The following is a 25,365-nucleotide window of genomic DNA, read 5'->3' on the forward strand; positions in this document are numbered from 1 at the left end:
GAACAAAGGCTTTGCTATTTGACAAACAGGACATGGTGTAGTTTGCTCTGCTCTGACTCTGACTTGATAAGCAGAGAAGATCTAGAAAAGAAATGTTAGGGGGGCTTAGTAAAGGAGAGTTAAACACCAAAGGTGGCTAAAAGGGATCTTCAAAGGGAACGTCCTGACTCTTCTTACCTCCTCTGACATTTTACTGCCTCAGACAGGCCCACCGTAGTCCAGCTCGCTGAATAAAAACACACCTTTTACCCTCATTCAAAAATATCTCAGACTAAACAAACGCAAGCAAACTTCATCTCATTTCACCTTCAATGAGATGTCATAATAATGTCTTAAATGTTGTGATTAAAACCTTAAAAATGTAAGTTTTGTTGTTATATGTATAGGGGAAGTAAAATCTCTGAATGCGAGTAAATTTTTTGGATAAAAGCATCTGCTAAATGACAAAGAAATCATATTAGGAAAATAAATCTGCCCAATCTGGCTCAATTTTATCTACTAAAGAGTATATTAGCTTCACTTTATGAGGCTGTAAAATCAAAGAATATTTGTATTGTAGTTCAGTGTAAAACAAGATGATAAAAGTGCTATAAATTCCTGGGAAAAATGCGTATAATGTCATTAGAATTCCAAATAAACAATGTTCTATTTATTTAAAAAAAATGTCTCCATCCAGTACAGAAGACAGAGCATAAACCCAGCTGCATAACTACTATACTACAAACTACGAATGAACCCTTAAACCACTCATAATTACTTACTTTTACCTCTCTTTTTTTTAATTTTCATTTTTTTTAAATAACCATTAATGTTTGATAAGAAACATAACCAAAAACTCTTTCACTTTTTTTTTTGTCTAGGTGATGAAATCCTTGAGAGAATGCATAAAACCAAAATCTGCCATCTATAAAAATATAACAAAAGCAATACAAGTGTTTTTATAGTGGCTTAAAAACTGAAACCTCTCCCCAAAGTTCATTATAGTCTAAGAGCACCAGTCAGAGACCGGAATTAATGACGCTGGATTCTTACAGGCTTATATCTGAGGGCATCTCGGTAGGATCCAAAGAGAGCGGCCTGCGCTCTCAGGAAGGCCCTCGCCACGCCGCTTCCTGTTGCTGTTGACTGCTTCTTCAGCTTGCTCTTCAGAGAGGACATCTGGTGGAAAGTGTGGATAGAGAACATGGGAGAGAGAAAAAGATGGAAAGTGATGGAGAGAGGGGTTTGGGGAGGGGGAGGGAGAGGTAGACGGGGTAAAAGTTAAATTATCACCTCTGAAATTGGTGGAGAAAACAGCTAACCCATTCTGGGTGTGAAGTATCACATTTGCAGGTCATCTCCAAAAAAAAAAAAAAAAAAAAAAAAGAGGGAGAAAGGAGAGAACCCTTCCTGCAAGCTTATCTGTTGTGCTGCTGGGAGCACCTGCTGCTTTGCTAATTGAGCAGCGCATGGGGGCGGTGGGGGGGGGAAGGGACCGAAGAGAAGAAATGGAAACTTGCATCTTTGCTCTTCCTCTCTCAGCCTCTCTCCTACCCCCATCACCTTCTTTCTTTTTCATTTCTGCTTCCATGTCTTACTCTCCTTCCCTTTCTTTCCAGTCCTGCTGTTCTCCCCCTCCCCTCTTGGCTCTCCCGGACTCCCCCTAGAAGGAGATTCTTGACATAAAACGTCTTTAATTATTTCCCCCTCTCTCCTGGCTCTGTCTCTAGGACTCCAGGCGAGAGTGGAGGAGCAGCAGGCCTGAGCTTGTTTCAGGATGACAAAAGATTCACCCTGGACACCGGGCCCTGGGGAGTCTGGGGAAGGAAGTTGTCAAGAGGCTCTCCTCACCTGCTCAGCAGTGGTCTGACTGTGCTGTAGCAGAGTGAGGAGGAGGCAGAGATACAGTAGTGATGTCATGTAGTGAGGGACTGAGTAGACTGTGCCAGCTTTTCACAAAAGCCCAGAATTTGATTGGCTTGTACGGGAGGATGAGATTGCTGTGGACTGTTAACTGTAATAAGGATTGAGTTGTGACTTTAAAAAAAAAAAAAGTTTAACCCTTACTTAGCTAAAAATCAGACAGCTGTGACTCCTAATTTTGACATCTTTTTGACTTAATATTGACAAGTATAGCTCTCTTTAATTCTTCCTGTACAAATGTTCCCATAACATAAGAGTTTAATGTTTTGCACATCATCTGGGCAGATTCGACTGTCCTGCTGTCTTGCAACCCTGCTCTTTTTGCTGAATAAAAACTCCACATGCAGCTGCGGTGTGTTCAAACAACCACAAACGGAGCACATTAACATTTTCATTTAGCAGTCTGATTCTTTGATTTACCACTGCATTTAACATTTTTCAGGTCCTAAAACAATGCAATATGTTGTAGTGTGTGCGTCGGTGTCTACGCTGTGTCTATGTGCCCTATCCAATTGTGGTTATTGTCTGGCCATGTTTGTAAAGCAACACAGAGGAATGCTTCAATTTAAGCAGACTTAATAGTTTTAATGCAACAGCTGGTAAAACATTAGAACAAAGAGAGAAAAGTATATATAAATGAAGCAATGGATAAATAAATAAAACAGTGTGTCTTCCTTTAAAAGATCCAAGATCGTCTGCAGTGTGATCAAATTTTGACCGGGTCTATTTCAATCAGAGGTGGTTAAATATATCATGCTGTGAAGCTGCAATGTTAGACCGATATCACAGCCTGGCATCTGCAATTAGCTTTTCTGGAAGACTTGAGGGAGGAGAAGCAAAGTGTGAGCACAGCACATACAGAGGACAGACTTGGAGGAACAGAGATGCTGAGAGACAAAGAAGGCAAGTGAGACAGAGAGAGTGGCAGTCTTAAACTGGGACAAAGACAAAACGAACTGTGTTGGTTCATCTCCCCTGGGCTTTCTCACTCTCCACAATGTCCCTGTGCTGCCACTGCAAATGCTCCCAGGCATCAAACAGAAAGTTTATCATGGTTAAATTAACAAGTGTCATCTCCATATTCACGCATTGTACTAAATGCTTTTATGTTTATGTAAAACCCTTTCTGGAATTAATATTTCATGTTTATGTGCATTTTCCTTGATTTTTTCCCCCCAAATCCTTGCAAATCATTAAACTGTCTTTTATTGGGGGGAAAAATCAAAGCGAACACATTGTCAGTCTAAGAGGGGGAGGCATACCCCAAAGACTGTCATAGCATACGGGATAGTTGAGTTTACTCTGCACACAGCAGCTTTGAACGGGAGAGAGCACTCCAGTGGCAAACACTTTTTAATGAGGCTGGGACACAATCACTTGTGTTTTGGTTCCCGGTGTTATAAAAACGGGTGATGGAGCGATGAGTTCAAAGTTTCACCTTTATTCACCAGAAGGATAAAGTAAGAAAATAAATATTCTTCTTTAGTCTCGTGTAGTGATTAATTAAATTGTCACATATACTAAATCAAACATGTACAGTCACAGTGCATGAGAACGAACATCGTTTTCACTAATAGAAATCAAAGCGCATGCCACAGAGCGCTCCTTTAAATTCCTGACACAAAAAATAAATGTGTATTTAGTAATTGGATTTTGAATATGGCGCCTACGCCACAATCATCAGGTATGCCTCTGCGGTAATGGCTCTGTCAAACTAATTAACTTCTACAGTTTGAGTGAAGCTAACGAGATGCGTACAGGCATCAGAGGAAGGCCAGGCTCTACAGGTGATAACCCTATTTGGCAGTGACATTTTTTAGTGTAAAGTCACAGTGGCGGTGATGAGATCAAAGGCAGAGACTCCCCCATTGGGTCCAATTAGAACTATAGCATTGTACAGGGAAGGGGTGGCAGGAGAAAAGAGGGGAGTGGGTGGTTAAGGGAAATGGAAAAAAAAAAAACAAAAAAAACTGTTGAGTTATGATATTCATAATCTATGCAGAGAGGCCTTTCCAGTACAGGTCTTCTCCCCATAGCTGTGATCTTTTCAATTTACATCAAGGGAAGATGGTCGGGGATGAAAGCGGGGCATCCAAGGCGCACAGCCCACAGAGGGCAGACATGGGGCCTCATTAAGGCCCAGCCCAGACAGCCCCAAACAGGGTTTGAAGTGCGTCACATAAAGAGCATGGGGTCAAAGGTCGGACATAGAACAGATCTCCATTTAACTCTCCAGCTGGAGATGGTAATTAGCAGGTGCAATGATGATCCCTGTCTGACTGTAAGGGATGATACCACTGTAGGTGACACCAGGCATCTGTGTGAAAGTGTGTGTGGCCTAGAGCTGCACTCAGAGCTTTGCTACATCCATATATACACAAACATCCATCAGGGATTGTGAGTCATATCATACACCTATCCACTAAATACTTTTGTGTATATACTGCGGTACACCTTACAACCACTCAAGTGCTTCTTTCTAAATAAAGATCTTTGTTTCAGATGCACCTACTGACTGGATGGTGACTAATAGTGCAGTCTAGACCTTAATCAGTTGTTACCAATCGCTGTCTTACACATTCAATTATGCGTCTGTTAAATTTGCACGACAGAGCTGCACTATGGTTTTACGGATAAAACCTTGATGCACGCAGCACAGTCTAGCCAAAACCACACACGCTAACAGCATGGAAAATCTTCAGAGCTCACAACTTCTAAAACCTGTGAGGCCAAAGTGAGCTGTGGAGGAAAAGCCATCAACGTTTGGAGACACACATTATACTGTCACTGTGCTAGACCAGTCCAGATTAAATAAGCAAAGAAAAAGTGGCTGCAATTTTAGCAAGCAAGAACATAGCCCACGGCAAGCCAGCAACATTTAATATAATTAATATAATCCTATTATGGCCTAATGCAACATATAATGGAAGGTATATGTTGGGTATTGGCATGTTTGTGTATATTCACTCTAAGGTCTTAGTGGATTGAATAAGGATGGACAAAGAGTTATTCTGTTAATGATTTATTTTATTTGTATAAGAAAGATCTGTCTACTAACTTGAGGCCTTATTTGTGTGATATGTCAAAGGAGAGGGAGAGGGCTCAGTGCGGTTTCAGAGAAACTTTTACAGAGAATGTAAAAGTTATTTAACAGTCAATGTTTCATGAATTTATAATTCAATTCTCAATTAAATTATGCTGTAAATTGTAGCTCAAAGAAAGAAAGAAAATTAGCATCAGTGAGTCAGAAAGATTTAAGTTGGAACCGTCAGAAAAATAAAATCAGTCCATCTCTACATGTACATGAACACAAACAATATTCCTAGAAAGTTTTAAAACCTCACCACTGCATTATCCATAAATTCAAACTATTAAAAACAAAACACAGGAAAATAAAATAGCCTGATTGACAATATTTCATTTACTTTTATGTAAATGTATGAACAAAAAGAATATTAAAGAAAAAAAAAATTACACACTAACCCTGAATATATATTTAGAATTTCACATAAAAATTTTAATAAAGCATGGCAAACCCTAAATAATGACCCTGACACTTGTCTGTTGTTTGAAAGAAAAAAACCCAAAAAGGGGGAGAAAAAAAGTTGAGTTTTCTCTTCACAAAAAGAGTGTTTTGTTTAAGATTCTGTCCAGGGAAAGAAAGCCATGGGGATGCAATTAAAGAACTACAAAGAAAAAAATAGTTATGAAAATCTCCCACTTTCTTTTGATGTGCTGCAGTCTGAGCTGTACACACACGGTGCACGAACAAACACACACATATACACACAGATCTTAAAGAAACAGAACAGACAGTATACTTTTAACATTTGCATTCATGCACGCAGAAACAATGAGACTTAGAATTATGAAATTCTTTCATTTAGCTACAAATATATCATACATATCATGATTTTCCTTTTTTTTCCCCCCGATTAACCTTTTTTCTAACTGTAACACAGCACAATTGCAGGGATTATTAAGTCAGTGGAGTAAAGATAATTCAATAATAGTCTTAAGGTATGATTGCAAAGACAAAAAAAAAGATTTCACTGAATATTAAATTAGCACATAAGAAGAAATGACTAAAAATGTAGAAAAACTAAAACAGATTATCATTCAAAAAAATATATATAATTGTTTATGTGAGATTTGTCAGGGAAAATAAAAAAAAGGGAAAGCAAAGGGGAGAAAAAGTGCTCTTGTGTTTGTGTGTGTGTGTGTTTTAATAGGGCTGAGATTCTCCCCGGTGTGGGGTTACTTTGTCAAGCTGACCTCTTATAGCAGCTGAGCGGCTGAGTTTTGCATACATAATTAACTATAGCTAAATGTCATCTCTCGCTTCAATAACTATCGCAGTGGGTGTTGCTGCTCTCCCTTTTTGACTTCTAATCCAGAGTGAACCACCGGCAGAACGACTATGTGAAAATGAAGTGCAGCTTTTAAACTCCACATGAGTAAATGAAGGGCTGCTAACATCGCAGCAAGAGCGTGCACACAGTTCAGCACCATTTAAAACAATCACAACTCGTAAAATAACATTTTAAATGAGCAGAATTTGACATTTGCTGTTGGTAAAACACAGGCTCAACAACAACAAGAAAACCCCAATCTTTATATGGAGCTTGTCATTACAAGTGTAGCATGTTTCTGATAAAGTACAGTCTGTAACTAAGGTGGAGCGACAGCATTCCCAGCACCAAGCTACCATGTAGTTAGTGGAGCATGTGAGCTGCTTTACTGTAGGTGTCTCTGCTATTCTGTTAAGACACGACTAAAACGGCTTCATCTCAAGCTGAAAAAAGGGGATCTGGTGGACAAACCAAAAATATGTGAGTAGCAAAAGTTTACTCCTAAACTAAATCTAAATACCACTGATGAACCTTCCTGGCTGGTGTGTCTGTGTGGGTGTCTGTGTGTGTTTGTGCTGTCTGCTGTGCTCTGCTGTAGATGATGATGTAGATGTTCTCTGGAAACTGAACACCAAATTAAGGTTGCAATGTTTGATTAAGTTTGCCAGGTGATCTCAGGAGAGGCGCACAGACACAACCTCAACCCCCTCATTCATTTGTAAACCTCCAAATGCAGGCTTGAAATACAGGAAGTAGGAGTGTATGCTGTAAATTCCCCCCTTGATTGGGAATACAAATGATCAAATGTACGAGGGCTAGGAATGTATGGGTACACGGTGTCAGCAAAGTAGCGAGAGGCAGAGGAGGAGGGGAATAGAAGGAATTAGGCTGTGATGTGAGAGAGAGCATCTGAAAATAAAGATGTAAGCGGCATTGTAGCACCTCACCTTGAATATGAGGCATAGCAAGAATAATACAAAAAAAAAAAAAAAAAAACGTCATTGGTTTGAGATCAATGCCAGAAAAAAATAAAAATCTGATTCAGTCACACACTGTTTGTTTTCAGAATTAACAGACTCCTAATTTGCTATTCTTGGAGACTTTTAATGACTAGGGAGGTAAACAACAACTTCTCCAACCAAAAGTCAATTATAAGTTTATCAGCGCAATCTCTGTTTGGTGGAACAAATGTGGATCTCACAAAAAGAAACAAAAATACCTTGATCTTCCAGGGGAAAACAGTAGATTTTCTTTCTTATTTTTTTTTTTTCTTTTTATTGAGTATTTCTTCTCAGCGTGTTTGTCAACACATTGATTTTACTGACACAAGCATAGTCTCTCTGAGATTAACATTAATGTAGAAAACTACTGAAACTGTTTAACTTCAGCAATCTTCAGATATGCAAAATTCTACAAAAATGTATCAGGCGAAATTTAAAGAGGTCCCATTTTTTCTGATAACACTACACTGTTTATTAAAATAACTTTTATTTAAAAAAAAATCAAATGAAGTAATAAAAAAAAAAAATCCTTAATCCACAATGCTGTTCATATAAAAACTGGAAATATACTCGATAAAAGGATGATCTGCTTGAAAATGACCTTTACTTCATATTGTTCATGTTGTAAAAATAAAAAAATAAAAATACAAAGGCATTCATTTTAATTAATTAATTTTCACTGTCTTAAAACAACAAATTTATACTAAAGCACAATTGATGTTGAACCTTTGATTAATGTGACATTTACAATTTAGAAAAGAAAAAACGAGTAACTCTCACATGATTCTGGCATCTTTTTAACCTGCTAGCAATTATAACTTTATTTAGATCTTTCCTGCGTTTGCTAAACGGAACCGCTACTGGCTTAGTAGTATTTGTAATAGTCAATAAATCTGAAATATTAAGTGTGAAATTGTGGGAAAAGCCCGTTAAGGGGTGGGCCCTTGTGGGGCTGGAGTAGGGGTCCTGTCTGAAAGAGGACGGCTAATTCAGGACAACTGTGAACTCTGAACCTGCTAAAAGCTCGACCACTGGTCAGCCGAGCCGCGTAATGAATTCCACATGTGCTTACAGCCTCCACTAACATAATTAGGTGGATCTCCATAGGTTTGTTAAAATCCGCTTTGTTTTTCTTTATAGTTCGACTTGAAATACACACAAAAAAATTGCCTGTGGCCCGTACCTTTTAATCCATTTAATGCTTTATATATTCATACAAAGTGATGCTGGGCTTTAAAAATGTGGATGATCATTACTTCACAGGTCTCAGGGCTTGGTTTTCACTCTGAATAAAGCTCGACTGTTAAGTAGCCAGTGTTACAGTAAGAATTACAGAGAAACGAATAGTGGTTTTAATATCTTAGAAATAACGTATGGCAGCTCAGCCCAGGCAGAGAATCACTCAGTACTAATCAGGATTTCAGGCCCCAGTTCAACAATTTGCACAATGCCTCAAACATCTCCTTGTGTGTAAACACCAACATCAAATGCCATGTGGCATGTCCTCATCACTAACAAGCAAACTAACAAGAGACCTGGAATTTCACTCAATTAGTACCTGCTCACTTTGTTATTAATCTACTAGCCTCTGTGAAAAGATAAGAGGAGACAGGAGAGGGAAAAAAAATCTGAATGGGAATAAAAACAACAACAACAATTTGTTCTAATAAATATATTAATGCCAGTGAAGTTTCCGTTTCAGGTGTTGTAATTTGACATGATATGTAGGCTATGTTCTGTCATTAGTCAAGAAAAATTGGTGAGTAGGGGATCAAAGCAAAAAGGCACTGAGCCTGCCACTTAATTTATCACACAGCAAAGACAAAGGCTTTTCTCTCTGTTTCTGTCGCTTTTCAAAAGCCCTGACTCTTTTATGACAAACTCGGTTTGCAATTTAATTTAGGGCTTCAGTCCCCTGGTGCAGGAAAGCAAGCAGGCAGGAAGCGAGAAGAAGGTACTGCAGCCAGACAGGCACGCAGGCAAAGAAGCATGAGAAGCAAACAGCGGGTGCAAGAAACGTCCAGGCTGGCGGGAAGTACAGTGAGAGAGACAAGAACGCAGACAGGTGCCATGAAAACTGAGCTTTCATAAAAGAAACAAGGCAGGCAGGCGGGATTGAAAGTAGGCAGAAAATGTTATAAAGTGTGGAAAAGTTCGCACAGCAAAAAGGCATTCATACATGCAGGAAGTCAGCGTAGGCAGAGTTGCGCTAAATCAGGAGAAACAGAGAAGTGTGGGAGCATGAGCAGGTCTGAGGTCAGTGGACTGAAATATGTACTGCTGGTGGAGCAGGAGTCCGGCATGCTGTGGAACCTGAGTATACACTGTTAGCAGCGTGGGTAATAGTGCGTCCACAAACACAGCTGGGATCTTAGTGCCTCACAGAGGAGCTTTAATACACACACTGTGAGGACTAACTAAACAAACAGATTCCTGCTTTGACAAAGACAGGGGAGACAAGCATGTGTGTTGTTCTTTATGGCTGCAGAGGTGTGCGTGTGTGTAAATGTGTGAGTGACCCTGACGCCATGGTGATGCTTCCTGCAGCACTGACCAGCGTCAGTGCTCCATTAATTAAAGAGACGATGTGCTGGCAGGTGGCTTCACTGCCCACACTGGTAATTGGCCCTTTCTTCCCACTATCTCCCCCCACAAAATCACCCATCTCTGCCTTTTCTTTTCTTTTTTTCTGCCTTGTTCCCTCCTCCTATCTCTCGCTCTCAGAAACGTGCCAGTGGGCAGGCAGAAACGCAAGACTTTGTGAAATAATGATTAGAATGGATGGAGATGAAGGGAAGGGAGTTTCACATTTTCCCACAAGCTTCTGATGGTCGGGGAATGCTGTTTGCCTTCAAGCGTCATGCGACGCGACGGGAGTTTACTTTAGACAGCCACAATCTGAGGAGCCAGAACTGCAGTCATTAATGATGTGGGGAGGGGACAGAACTATACTTTGACAAGTTTCTGGATGTGTATGCGTTTCTGTGTCAATGTGTGTGTGCACGTGGGCAGAAATACAAGTGTGAGATTACACTGGAAAAAAAGAAAATTTGTGTTCATGCGAGCGAGACTATTAATGTGTGTGTGTGTCTCACCACATCACTGGGCAGGTTATGCAGGTCATCAAAAGGACTTTCCAGGGTGTTTGTGTCCACATTCAGGATGACCACATCCTCCAGTGATCGACTGCGTACTCTCTGTAAGAGGAAATGTATGGAGTTATCTACAGCAGCAATATAGACAAAGAAAAATTAAACAGTTATAAATATTTAAATATGGTTACATGCAGTCAAAGTAGTTTTTCTATTTAATATGAACCAACAAAGTGTGTAACATTTTCTGCAAAAAGTACTTAAAAAACAACAAACAAAAAGAAAAGATTTTCAAAAGTAATTAATAAATATTAAATTAGTTGATTCTTGCGTATTTGACATATTCTTGTACAAGAACGTAAGCTAGAAAATATATCATATGCATATTAAATCAAGATCATTTTAAGATTTTATCTTCATAATTGGCTCAGTTGTGTTTCCCTGGACAGCAAGTCACTTCTGTCCTGAAGACCCAGGACACAGAAAATCCAGCAGCCATATTTAAAACCACACAGTTATCACAGTTCTTTATGATTAAGGATGAAAAATTGCATGTTTAAAAAAATAAATAAATATATATATATATATTAGAACATCTTTACTGTAACACACAGACACATGCTCGCTAAAATGAAGAACGACACTGAGAGGAAACATTTGGACTGTGCAAACATTTTCCACAGTACCAAAACCTCATGCATCAACAACAACACAGTGATGCTGTGCTGTGCGCATCCTGATGGCGACAAATTCAACAATTATTTCAGCGTGGTGCAGGAGGATGCAGGCAGGTGTGTGTGTCTGTGTGGTGTTGGAGGGGGAGGTAGCATAGTGTGTGAATTTCTAGTTTGTCACTTTTGTGACAGCCTGTGCAGCGGAGGCTCACATGCTGATCTGGACTAATTATGTAGTGGCGGAAAGAAGGTCTGTCACGGATGCAGAGTGTGATAAATACTGCCACTGCCGCAACTGTCATACAAGTATCACACACACGTGCACACAAACACACATGTGCATTGCATTATATGTGTTTTCACATTCACACACACACACAAACACTTACATACTAACACTTACACACAAGTGCAAATGTGTGCGTTCTTGCATCATGCAGTCACACACAACAGCAGTACTGATGATGGCCTGCCCCCCAACCAACACAAGGCTTAACAATGGAGTAGAAAAGCTCTTTGTTTGCAGATGCTTTTTCTGGCTTTTTTTCTCTGTCTTTTGTACTTCTGGTTCAGAATGTGCACAAGCAGTAAAGAGATTCGAGGACAGGGAAAAAAGGCATAAAAAATGACTGCCATTTCATAGATTTTTTTTATTAAAACAGCAGATTCATTAAAACCAAACAATACAACAACTGACCATTTAAAAAGAAAGGACAAGTTTTTAAATAACATGGAAAAAGGAAACTAAGGTTCATGATGTACAAGCCCTTCATGTACTCTGACATTTATAAGCATATACATACCTCCAGCAGACTAAGGTGGACTCCCACAAAGTATGGCATGGGGGCACTGTGGATAGAAAAAAATATAAGTGAGCAGTTTCAGTATCAGATGGTTAGATCCTATGAAATACATGGAGAGTAATTTAATCTTTAAGGTTTCATTTAATAACTAGAATAGTCTGTTTACAGAAATGTCCTATTGTTATTCCATAAATCCTTCCATATATCTTTCATCTTTCATCAAATGAAAGCTCTGTAACTATAGGACTTTGTTGACACACACAGACACACACACACACACACACATTTATATATATATATATATATATATATATATATATATATATATATAAATATATATATATATATATATATATATATATATATATAGAGAGAGAGAGAGAGAGAGAGAGAGCTAGATATCTAGATAGATGTATATAGATATATACACATATATACATATGTATTGGAATAATTCCAAGAATTCTGAAAAGATGTGTTGAGACTCATTATTATTTAAAAAGAATACTTTGCAGAGTTTTCTTTATGTAATAATAATATTCATAATAAAGTTAGCAGCACAGAAATGTTGTTTTCCCAACCAATCAAAACAAAATCATTTAAAACCATCAAATAACAGAAACCATTTTTATGATAAGGTTTACAGACGCAGTAAAAGAATCGGCTACTTTTAGGTCATCGTATTCCTGGCTTTGGTAATTTAGAAGCAACATGCCTGTAATCAACTTAGAGCAAGAGAAAAACAAACAGCAGGCCTGTGGCTCTGCACTATAGCTGCTGTACAGCACTGACTTTCAGAAACTCAGATGTACCCTGCCTACATAGAAAAACACAAAGGAGCATCGAATATAATCTAGTTATCTAATCGGTGCATGGAAGACACCCCTGTTATTCAATAAGATGATGATGAGCCTTCACAGCGTGTTGAAAATCACATTTCACTGTCAGTGATGAACAGTTTCTTTAAGCTGATGTGTCCCTCATGGCGAAAGCAATGTACTGTACGGTAGGAGTTATCTGATTTAAAATTTTTTTTCCTTTTCTACAAGCTGACTTCCCCACATGCACATTAAGTATGAACTGATGTGAAGTTGACCTGAACGCATGTAGATTTGTAGATGAGCCGGTATTACTGCTTCCATTCAGTTCCAATCAAGTCCATTCAGATTTGTTGGATTTTTTTTGTTGGATGGGTGGTAATGAATCCCTGAGAGAGATAAGATGATCAGAGTGTGGCATGAAATATTGAGCAAGGTGATCCGGACCATTCATTATGTTCAGGAGCCACACCAGAGACGGCACGCCACAGGAGTACGCACAGGAACCCGAAGAACGAGTGGGAGAATGTGTGAACATGTGCAGCTGCACTTTTACACCGAGGTTTTAGTAGCTGAGCTGGATGCATAACTGCCGCGCATAGCATGCTGCGTGTGTGTGTGTTAGTGTGTGTGTGTGTGTTTACATGTCTATGTGTCAGCCGTTTGTGGAAAACAAGACACAGTTGTAGAAGAGGAAAAACAGATGTAGAAGTGTTTACTAAGATGGTATTGATCATATCTGTTCATGAGTGTGTATGTGTGTGTGTGCGCTTTAGAGGTGGTCAGCCTTACCAGCAGTAGTCCAGAAGATGCGGGGGCAGCACAGGGATGAAGATGTGTTGCCAGTACATTGGAAAGAGCAAAGCAGCCGCACCGTGGACACATGCAGTTAACTGCACGGACAGAAAAAGACGAGGACAAACTCAACAACTTTTCACAGCACAAAATCTATGAAAACAGAAGGAAAACTGTCCATCTATGCTCAAAGATATTTTTTTCTCAAGAATTGTCATCAGGAAACTGAAGTCTTAGAAAATAATATATTTAATATAAACATGCAGCTCCTGATCTTGTCCCCATTTATGTCTACACTACAACAATAAAGGATGACAGTTCTAATTCTTTTAAATTTTTTCTTAAAATGAAAAGACTTGAGAAAGAACCTTTTTACACCAATGTGCTAACTTTGGTTGTCATGAACTTATGACCTATAAGCTATTGTTAAAGGAGGAAAACTGTAGATCAATCAGTTTATAGGAGCCTGTCATGACCCTCATGACAGAAGAGAGAAACACTGATGTGAAAAGAAAAACTGAAGGAGTGACCTTAAAAAAAAAAAAGCTAAAACCTGCTTTATGTAAACATGCATTTAATGTTGTTCATTGTTTGTCATCACAACTAAATAAAAGTAGTAATAATGCTTCTATTACACATAACGTAACACAGATTCTGAATCATTTTAAGTACAAAAATCTGTGCAGATGGAAACAGCTCTTTATTGACTGCTGTTTAAATTAATGTCAATAAGTGGAGATTGTGCTTTGACCTGCACAAAAAAACAACAAAAGACCAAAACAGTGCTGACAGTAGCCATAAAAATCAAAATTACCCCAACCACTATGACTGAGAAATTAAAGGGGAAAATATGGAATAATTAACCTCTTTTTTAACAAATAATGAGAAGCAGTCACGTGGGGATGACATTGCTTTTCAAAAGACACTTCTTACATTGTCAAACCAATATTACAGACAGAATTAGAGTCATTGTCTCCCATTGTCTTAAAGCCAGCATACTCTTCTTGACATCCCATCTCATGAAAAGCCAGCTCTAGTAATGACCTGCAGCACACACACAGACACACAGACACAGCAGGAGACAGAGGCGTTAGCTCATCCCCCAGATTAAAATAACATGATTAAATATGGAAAGAGAACAGAGGTCTGAGGGGCTCCTGCGGGACTTCATTAGGGCAAATTGCCAAAGAATGAAACATGAGTTAGCCAAGAGAGACTGTGGGCTCGGCCAATACCGCCGGGACCCCAGAGCAGCAGCCGCTGTTATACTGCTGCAGCTTCACAGTCAATGTGTGAAGCGGACACACACTATCACACATGCACAACCACCAGGAGACCCCCTGCTCACTGACACACACAGTGTCACAATTGACCGGCCAAAAGCGGGTGAGCTTGGTGGCTGAAAACAACCGCTGCTTAACTGGAAGAAAGAAGGCCCCACCCCTCTTAATCCAGCCCTCAGATCGCGTTTGGACATCTGAAAGCTCACTATAAAAAACATGCATGTGTTTGTTTGTTTGTGTGCCTCCCTCTTTGCATGTTTGTTTTAACTTTATTCATTTTTCATATTGGCCAATAAATAAAAAGCAAAGATTTTTTTTTCTTATTGTCTCACACACACAGTCCCACAATACTTAGGACTTAATCAACATTTAATTGGTGTCTTGCTCTGTGTATCTGCATATGCATATTTCTGCTTGCTTCTGTCTTCAAATGAAACAACAATGCCACGCTCCTGTCAGGATTAATTCCCTGGCAAACAGTTTGTTTTTTGTTAATTCTGAAAATAAATCAATGCTATGAATATTAATGAGAGAAAGTAAAGCACTTGGAAAAAAGCGACTATCAAAACTATCACAGCCTTCTTCCTTCTTTGGAGTGATGATGGTAAAGGTCCATTAAATCATGATGAAGAGAGGTCACCCATCTGCAGATCTACATACACATACGTGCACAAGTCACATGTGCATGGGTATACACACAAACTGAGTGAAGCACCAACAGGCTAGTGTATCTCTCCTCTGGGAGTGCAAGACAAGCCCCAGCCATTCGCTGGTACCAGGAGGTAATGGCACAGAACACCTCGCTAACCAACTCCAATTATCTCCACCAGGCCTCAAGGTGAGCCCCCCAACTGGCATGATTTACTCCCAGGTTGAAAGTGAAAAGAGGAGTCTTTCTGCCTCTCTTCTCAGGCTGGGTGGCTGGGGCTCGGGGGAGCCGGCTGGGAAGGGAGTCCGAAACTAAGATTATGATTTATAATGCAAATCTAAATTTTAGTTTTCTTTTATTTGTTATCTCCAAAGCGATGAAAGTAGCAGTGCGTTTTAGATAAGGTAACTTGGAGGGAACTCAACAGGAGTGATTCACATTTTTGCTTCTCTAATTCGCATTAACACAAATCCTTGTCCTTGTCCAGGTTTTAGAACAAATGAGGCAAAAAGTAAAAGGAAGATAAATTGAAAAAAAAAAAAGAAAAAAAAAAAAAAATCATACTCTTCTGTTTTTTTTCTTCTTCAATTAGAGAAGGAAGGTTTGGGGGGGGGGCTTCACATAAGAGTGGGTCATGAGAGGCTAAGGCTGATAAAATATTTGCCAGGCTGATAAATAATAGATGAGTGGAGCCAAATGGCTTACACGCTCCACAAAAGACCTGGGTGCTTAATATTCCATTCAATGGAGAATCACAGATACAGTCCCCAAGAACAAATACAGGATTAGGTGCTGGGTCCAGTCCTCAGGGACCAGGGCTCAGCCCAGTAATGAGGGGCTGCCTGCCTCTTACAGTGTGTGTGTGTGTGTGGGTGTGTGTGCATTGCCCCCTCCTCGGAGAGAAGCTAACCGATTATACAGCGACAGCCTGCTTCAAAAAGCAGTCAAGGTCTTTGGTTCTGCCCTGAGAGCTTTTTAGTGTGCTGTGGCTTAGACAGAAAGTGCCCACACTAACACTGGTTTTTCCAAACCCATTCAGGGAAACTAAAGGAAGGACAGAAGGAAAAGAGACAAATGGGCAGACATAAAGAGGAGAGGAGGAGGAGAAAGTTGGATGAGAAGATTGAAGTGGAGAAAAAACTTGTACTGAAACTTTGAAGAAACTGATGCTAAAAAGTCACACAACAGTGATAATATGCTGTTCATATGCTGTGTCCTGTTCCATAAATTATGCTAACAGTAAAGTATATGTACTACACATTAAATATCTTTGTGTTTTTTATTTAATTAGCATGCAAGACAATCAGCATAGTATGTGAAATATTTTATATACAAATAAGAAGATTATGCATCATGAAAACAGGCAAGAACCTTTAACGGTGCAACATTTATGATGCTAACAGGCCAATATACCAATGCTCCTAAGAATTAGCATTTAAAATGGATAAAGCTAATATAAGTGCTTCTTCTACATTGAGGAGACAGCTGAGACAAGTTTTAACAATAAACCAAAGTTTGTTAATAACCCGCAACTGTTCCTGCAGCTCACTAGCCATCAACCTCTACATTCACATGTCGTCATATTCAAATTAACTCATCTCACAGCCTGAAAAGCAACAAAACTCTTAAGCAGCACTGTTTCCTTAAACCACCAGAGAGCTCTGCAAATGCTGCAAGTCTGAGCCCTGCGGACTCAGCCGGTGCATCCACCTACATCATTATTCTTTATCTGAGCAACTGGTCGTGCTAAAGTGAACAACAGAAAATACTACACCATTTTCACATATTTAGCATAAGAAGGATCCATCTGATAGGGACTGAGCCCTTTAAACAGACTGTTTTTGTGCTTTTTTGACTGAAGAATCAACACATTCTACTGTACAGAGAGCAGATTGTGTGAAAAATGGGTGCTGCTGCAAGCAATGTAATTTATTTTGACAGGAGGAATGGTATCAATATAGTTGCTCTTAACCTCTTTACACCAGCTTTAAACACTCATTTTCTCTCAACTAGCCTTTTATTCCAGTTCTGCCCCGATGCATTCTCCAAACACAGGTTTTCATTATTTATTCCACGCTCCTTTTCTCATCCTGCTGTCCTTCTGTCCGATGCCACCTCTCCCACATTTATTCTGTTACTTTATTGCTGTGTTGGCCTTTCCCTCTCCCCTCCCATGCATAGAGTAAGTCACCAATTACCCACGTTCTGCTTTCCCTGTGTTGACAAACGCAGGTGTCAGACCTGGTACAATGCAAGTGTGCCACAAACAGGTAGGTGGCATTGGGAGAGAAAGAGAGGGCATGGAGGACAATGCAGGTAACAGCTAACGCCAGACCTCCCACACATTCTAACACAACAGCCGACTCTCTCGCGGAAAGACAGAAGGCATAAGGTACAAACACCTGTGAGTCCAAACAACACAGAAAAACACACACTATGTGCACATTTCTACCTAGCACACACACCTGAAGACACATGGCATGGGGCAGAGATAAGTCTATTGAGGACAATGAGAAGGTGTTGAGGAAGGGGATGGAGGGGTAGAGAGGAAAGAGGAGCTGCCGGGGGAGGATGTCCTGATGTTCTGCAGTTGCTCAACAACACAGAGACATTATGATTTGCAGGAAGAGGGAGGCAAAGTCAGAAAGAAAGAGGTGTAGAGAGTGAGTGAGAGACAGATGGACAGAAAATAATATGTCACAGAGAAAGAATAACTGAGATAGAGAGAGACTAGAGAGGCTGAGAGGAGTCAGGGAAAGAGAGGCGAGGAACAACAGAGGAAAAAGCTGGAAACAGAGAGACAGCTGGCACTCTAGGGCACGGTGGATGGATAGCTCCTTGTTAGCATAGGCCTGACAGCCTGATGAGAGGGCTGCTGTCAGCCGGCACTGCGGCCGGGATGTGTGAGCTTGGGCGATAGGCTGGGCAGAGGCTGGGCTTGAGAGCTGGGGGGCCCCGGCAGATGAAAGACACAGGGGTTGGTGGGGGTGATGGTGGTGGGGGTCCTCCCAGCTGACTAGTTAGAAGAAGGGCCGATGCAGCCCTATTATACGGGCCTATGACAAGGCTGCACGCACGACTGGCTCACGCCTCTGCGCCACAACTAACCGGCTTTTTAAAAACAGCGGTCCCATTCACCTCTGGTCACGAAACAGCAATAAGTCAACTGGCGCATTGTTGTAAGATCATGATTTATTCCTTTGCTTTCGGCTGCTTGGGAGACGTAGCTGCCATGTACCGACAGACTGACACGCTGTGTTCACTGGAGGCTTTAACACAGGCAGCACCAAGGGCGGGCAGAGTAAATGCTCACTCTATCCCTCACACACACATACATACATACATACATATACACATATACATATATATATATATATATATAAATAAAACACCCCCCCACACACACACACCCATGTTCGTCTTTCTATCTTCATCCTTTTTCTTTTCCCTGTCTCACTCTCTCTGCTTGGCTGAGATGCTGGACAGGAAGGTGTAGAAAAGCAGCTGGATGGTACTAACGATGTTACTAACAATACATTCTCTCATACAGCTTCAATCTGTGGGGAGCAGAGTATAAAAATATTACATGTCTCTCCAGCGACTGATAACACTTAATTTTAACAAACACTGTGACAAATTTTGACATCAATGATACGTCTCTCATCCTTTAAGGTGTTTGATCACATGACGATAATGTGGATAAAGTAAAGTTTATATGCACTCATTAGGTTACATGAATCATGGCAGCCATTTTCACTTCAACTTGGAGGTCAATCTACCCCAACAGCAAAAATAACGCATCAGAGGAGCAGTAATACTACTAGGCCTGCTAGTAATCCCAGTGGGGATGTGAAAATACTTTTATACTACAGTGGCTGACATATATCGCTACCAAACCAAAACATCTCTCTCTGAGGAAGATGGATGGATAGACGACTGGATGAAGAATTGCAGAGGATGAAAGGCTTACAAAGGTAAAGGTCTGACTAGGAGGCTCTTAAAATATCCTGTCGGCATATATTTGTTATAAAAACAAGCCACGATTTGTCTTTAAGCTGTAGAAGACTGTAAATCACAGACAAAAATCACCTCCACCCTCTCTTCCTGCTAAAAAGAAAAACACTCTCACCCCGGAGTCTGATAATTTACATCATGTACTGCTTGTGTCACAGCTCAGTGTGCTGCCTAAACCCTCAGCAGAGGTGCTGCTGGTCTGAGCAGCTGAGGGGAGACAGGTGAAATTCTCAGAGGGATGGGTTATCTTTACAGCTCTTCCTGATTATAGCTCCTACGGGAGACCTTGGTAACTGTTCCCTCCAGCACCCAACACCACCACAGGCCCCCCGGCTGTTATGTCTTCCACAGACTTGTAGATAGGATGGCAGGAGCAGCTACACCACAGATACAGAAAGAACTTGGATGACATCACTTCCCTCTCCCATCTCATCTGTCATAAACATTTGGCTCTGCCTCATCAGCCACGAAGATAACGGGGGAGAGGACGGAATGAAGAACAGAGGGAGGAAGAGGGGGAAAGAGACACAGAGAGTTCCTCCCTCATACAGACAGACAGAAGTAACTCTAATTTATTTTAGAGAGTAAGATGTGTAATAACAGATAATTTAAGGCTTTTTGGACATTAATATTCTGCTTTTATATGGCACAAGCAGTCCTATATAATTCAGTTTTAAAGTGGATCCCACAGCTTGTCAGAGCTTGCTGCTGTCTGCAGCAAATGGGGAGAGCTCTAATTCTCTCTGTGCAACTATCGGAGCCGTGTCAGATAAATATTCTCATCATAATGATTTTGGTTTGATATCCTGCTGGAATATTGATGAGTGGAATCAAGTTCAATCTATTAAACAGTCCTACATTTAAGTTATATACAGTTTTGGGTGTCTGAATTTGATATGAAGTCAAAAATAACAAATATGACTAGACATGAGTGTATGTTAGCACATTCTCTTATATTATGGTTTAACTGGGGTTTGTGGGGTGGGGGTGTGGATATGACTGATTTAAAAACCTGAAAGAAATCCCCATCATAAAAAAAACCTTTTACTACACAAGCTTCAGAATCAAAGGTGCAATTAGGCAAATTTATTTATTTTTGGAGTTTTCCCTTTTACTTCACCTCATCATTCATGTAAACGGTCTGCAAAGTAAAGAATCCAGAAGTTGACCACCTTTTTTTTTTAGTCTTCATGGACTTTATGACATCCCCATGACAACAGAGGCTCGCACATAAGGTAAGAGTAAACATAAGCAACGTCCAGGATTAAAAAATAAAAATGATCAACAATGATAGATGCAAACCTGGTTTCTAAGACCCCTAAAATAAAATTAGAAACCAATAAAAAATATGCCCACACCTAAACATGAATGTTTTTATATGAATCCACTTTAATAAGTGCAGCATTTCAACCAAGGCTGTACCTGGCATGTCAGGCATCATAATCGTCTGCAGCCGAGAGGAATGGACTTACAGTGCTAAGCTTGCTTGAGGTAATGATGATGCGACGTTCGTGCAGCATACTGGCGTAGAGTTGGAGCATGTTGTTGATATCCACAGCCACAAAATACTCTGTCAGGTTCCGCTGGAAATAGACAGGAAAACAGGGATATTCAGGTATATAACAAACTGTCCAAGCACGGCTTGCTTACAGTAACGTGTCAGCCTTGCAGATTGAATGCGTCTGTGTGTGCCAAAGAAAGACATAAAGTGCTGGCTGAAAAAAGACTTCTATCTCTACTGAGATAGTTCTGGATTCATAGAAAATGAATGGGTAAGAAATACAAATTTCAACTACATTCATGCCTTTGATCCATTTAACTGTCACACTTTGAAAGCAGACAACATTTCAGTCAGAGTAAACCTGTGAGGCTGATAATTGTTGTCATCTAGTGTCCCTTGCCATAATGATTGGAGCTCAAATGTGAGCACAAAGATCAACAAAGAGCGCGCTCTCAGTTTGAATCCTCTATGTCAATCACTGAACTTCGACATTAAACGCACAAACACTGCAGGAGATAAAGCTGAAACAAGAGGATGATGCAATAATTTCAAACGGTGACATGTGTATTAGATTAAACACGATTAGAGTCTAAGACGTTTCCATAAGGGAGGGATTTTTCTTTATCTCCTTCTGTGTCTTTTTCTTTTCTTTTCCATGAACACTTACACTCTCAGGGATAGTTGGCAGTCCATTGATATCCGGGGCGATGAAGTAGGAGTGCTGCAAAAACACAAACATGGAGGAGAAAGAAGAGGGAAGGTCACAAGTGAAGCAATACCACTCACGCAGAAGAGAATGAGGGGAAGAGGGGAGAAAAAGGCCGTTCACTTTGTTCCATGATTTATGGCTCATCTTCAGCTCTGTCTATATGAATTGCTGAGCTGGTGTCTGAACTGTGGCAATGCTTTTATCAGGCCTGCAGTACAGAGAAAGCTCAATAGCAGCTCAGCTCCCCATAGACACACACTGGGGTGATGTCTCCGGTGGAAAACTGAGTCTTTATTTAAGCATTAAAAGGGTTTGCGGAGCACCAACACACATACAAAAGTATATGTGCACATGTGCGCATCCACAAAGATGCACACTCGTGCACACACACAGGTTGTTTAGAGGATCACAGGGCTGCCTGTCTCACTTTGGGAGAGCAGGGCAGGTTCAGTGTTCAGATCAAAGGGGCCTGAGAGAGGTGCTGTTTGGAGGTACACAAACCACCAAGAGAAACACACTATTGTGTCTCCAACACACACATACACTCTCATGTATCCTTGGTACATCTGCGTTTTTCTGGGCCTTTATTCAACCATCTGTTGCAGTTCGGCATTTAAATCCACTGAGGTGTCATCACTGGATTCTCCAGCACTAAGAGTTCAGTGTTGTGACTAATATTCAAATCATTAGGTAAAATCTGTTAAATTTTATTCAAACTATTAAGAAAATAATGTTAAGGTAATATCTGAGATTTTTTTTCCCTCTGTGTCATGTCCACTGTGGAAGGATATTAACATTTAACACAAAATTGCAAAACAGCATTCATAAGATCAAAACCTGCACTTTGAAATGAAATATAAGGATTAAATAAGAAAAGAGTAAAATAATTAAAAGTCAGATATATTCCTCAAATAAAGGACAATTGCATTATATAAAATATATAATGATTGAAAAGGTGCAAAAATAAGAAAAGCCATTCAAAATAAGCAACCCCAGCTACTGTATCACCACCACAAAACAGGAATGTCTCTGATTACAGAGAGAGAGACAAAGAAACAGAGAAGAGAGAGCAAAGAGCTGGCTGCAGCCATGCTGTAAGAACAGTGTGGGAAGAACTAGTAAAAGAGAACTAGTAAAACTAACTGGTGATATTTAGTCTCACAGGTGACAATGGAGTATTTAGTTTATTAACAAAAAAACTAAATGTTTCCCCTCCTATATTAAGTGTGTGTATATTAAGTGTTAAAATGTGCTAACAATTATCATGAGTAAACACTTACTGTATTCCCAGAGGATGGTCATTGTTGTTGTTGAGCATAAAGAGGCAGCACAAACTGGAACCAACATCCAGGGCTTTGCCACTGAATTAGTTTTCTTCAGGGCAAAATATGCATGTGCATACGTTTATCCAACGCCTACGCACCCTTCTTTATGATAAGTCAATTTGTTTAAAGGTTTGAGTTACTGTAGTAATATTTTTCTATATAATCTGCACAGGTACAATTACAACGTAAAGGTTATGTACAGAAAACAAATTATTTTTCACATGTCACTTAATGAGACCCAGTTTATTTTGCTTTAGTAGCAACAATTGCACTAAAGAATAAATTAAAGGTGAAATTATTTGTTTGAATTGACCAGATGCTCTTTTCCTTGTTTCTAGCAACAACAGGTCAAATATAGTATATATTGAGTTAAAACATGAAGGTATTGTATTAGTTTTTTTTTAAGCAGGTAAAAAAAACAACAAAGTATCCGCTTATTCACTAAGTGTTTTTACAAGATATAAAGAAAGCTGTTTTTTTGTTGTTTTGCTTTTCCCTTTTCCCTGTAATGATGTGCAATGGGAAAAAGTAAAGCTATATTTAAGAATTTTTATGTGCTCACAGGGATGAAAGTTTCTATGTTGCATGATGGGATGGTGAAACGTGTGAATTCTCTTGCACTGCACCGCTGTTTTTTGCTTTGTTTTTTTTTTCTTTGTGTACAAAAGAACTGCTGTTTAGTTAGTGGTTACAACGCAGCTTAGATAAAGCGGCTGCAGGAGTTTATGATGACAAAAATTATCCATGAAAAAAACCTGTAAAGAGGTGCAAGGTTGCAACCCCTGTTCCAGGTCTTAAGTGTTGCACCTGGTCCTAATATGTGATTTAAATTACCTTTTGACTGTAAATCTCCTTTCTGTTTTAAAAATTTAAAACATGGCATGCATTTTTAAATTAAATCTAGTTTGCAAAATAGCATGTTGTGGGGCGCAAACCTCCTAAAATGAAAAAAAAAAACTGTATGGTTTTGTAATGACCGGACATAATGTCATCAATCTTGGTATTGTGATTTACATCATATATCTTTGGTGAAATACTTGTAAAACACCAGACAGACATAAAGGGTGACCAAAAGTACTGATTTATGAAGGAAAATAAAAATTATGAATTTTGGACATAGGAGGTTTTTGCCCGACAGCAACGATACCTTTTAATGAACTGTTTTGTAAATCTTTGCTTTTGATAATAAATATTTTATGCAGAAAGGAAAACAAAAGCAGAATAAGAAAAGAATTATTTACATTTAAAAAATAAAAGTGTGTCTGTAGATAAATAAACGGTACTAAAAGATCAGGGCCATGCTGCTGAGACTAGGGACAACCACCCAAAACCATATAAAACATCCAGAGTACAGAGTATTCCCTGTTTTTCCTTTTCTCGTGCTGTGTGTGCTAAATAATGTTCCCATGTTGCTCTACAAATTCATGGCACAGTGATAATCACAAGCCATGCTCCTCTATGCAAACCAGCCTTTTATTGGATGTTTGCTTGCTTATCTGCCTTTTTTCTTGTTCTTTCGAAGACTTGTTTATATAAAAAACATTGAAAGTGGGTTAACTGGAAAGGCATCAAGGAGATTTTTTGAGCACAATTGCCTTTGCTTTAAACATAAAGAGATGAAAAAAAAAAAAACTTTTGATATTCAGAGAGAGAATATAGCAGAGTGGAAGGGCATTAATCATTTACAAAGTTTGATTGTTTTCCAGAGGAGAAGAAACATACACCAAGGCCCAGGATAGTTTGTTTTTGTTATATTTAAAAAGAAAGCGCAGCTTATTTGGCCAAATTGGAAATCCGTGGCTCCCATGCGATTAGTATAGACGTAGTTTCATATTTCACAGCAGCCTCCTTCCCTCCACCCTTCTCTGCCGTTCACTCATTCCCCTGCACTCACCAGCTCCTTGCTTCGCCGATCTCTCAGTACTTGCCCAGTGGCAATATACAACTGCTCATTCTTGCACAATAAGACAGGGAGAGAGAGCAAAACAGGGTTCACACATGAAAGGGGACAATGATTCTTCTTCTTGGCTGCCATGATAAAATAAAAAAACACTCTTTAAGGGAAAAATTCTGCTTTATCAATTAAATATCAAACTAGTGGCTTCTCTAGAAAAGAGATGAAGCTATCACCTCTGTTCTCTGGGGCTGCTTTCTCAATGAAGCTCTGAGATTGAGATCAAAAAAGGTTCATTCTCATACAGTACACAGATGGTACAAAAAACTGGCACAAAGAAAAACAAATCACAAGGAATCTTAATTGACCTTGTTAACCTGCAGAAAGATATATAGTCAATATAATTCATATTTGTCTTGTTTTGGTGTAAATTCGTCTATGTAATTACATGTGAATCCTTTTGAGACCGTTGTTGCAGAAAAGACCTACAGTTACTTGTTTAATTGGTCCAAAAAAAGGAGTGGTGGTCCTCAAGGACGAAGGCTAACACTGA

The 25,365-nt window shown here is 39.6% G+C and overlaps 1 protein-coding gene across 4 annotated transcripts in view; it reads right to left on the reverse strand.

Moving 5' to 3' along the window:
• dennd1b (DENN/MADD domain containing 1B) overlaps positions 1–25,365 on the reverse strand; it is a 105,165-nt gene that overhangs the window by 27,582 nt on the left and 52,218 nt on the right. For 3 of the 4 annotated variants that reach the window (XM_042005548.1, XM_042005549.1, XM_042005551.1), the window contains exons 8-14: positions 24,813–24,872; positions 21,552–21,605; positions 20,856–20,966; positions 13,435–13,535; positions 11,825–11,870; positions 10,351–10,452; positions 1,033–1,158 (exon numbers count right to left, since the gene is read on the reverse strand). In XM_042005548.1, coding sequence (XP_041861482.1) covers positions 1,033–1,158; positions 10,351–10,452; positions 11,825–11,870; positions 13,435–13,535; positions 20,856–20,966; positions 21,552–21,605; positions 24,813–24,872 — 600 coding nt within the window. The remainder of the gene's footprint in view (positions 1–1,032; positions 1,159–10,350; positions 10,453–11,824; positions 11,871–13,434; positions 13,536–20,855; positions 20,967–21,551; positions 21,606–24,812; positions 24,873–25,365) is intronic. The other variant, XM_042005550.1, reaches the window with a different exon arrangement.

The sequence above is a fragment of the Melanotaenia boesemani genome, chromosome 14 (assembly GCF_017639745.1).
Source record: "Melanotaenia boesemani isolate fMelBoe1 chromosome 14, fMelBoe1.pri, whole genome shotgun sequence".
Taxonomy (NCBI): Eukaryota; Metazoa; Chordata; class Actinopteri; order Atheriniformes; family Melanotaeniidae; genus Melanotaenia; species Melanotaenia boesemani.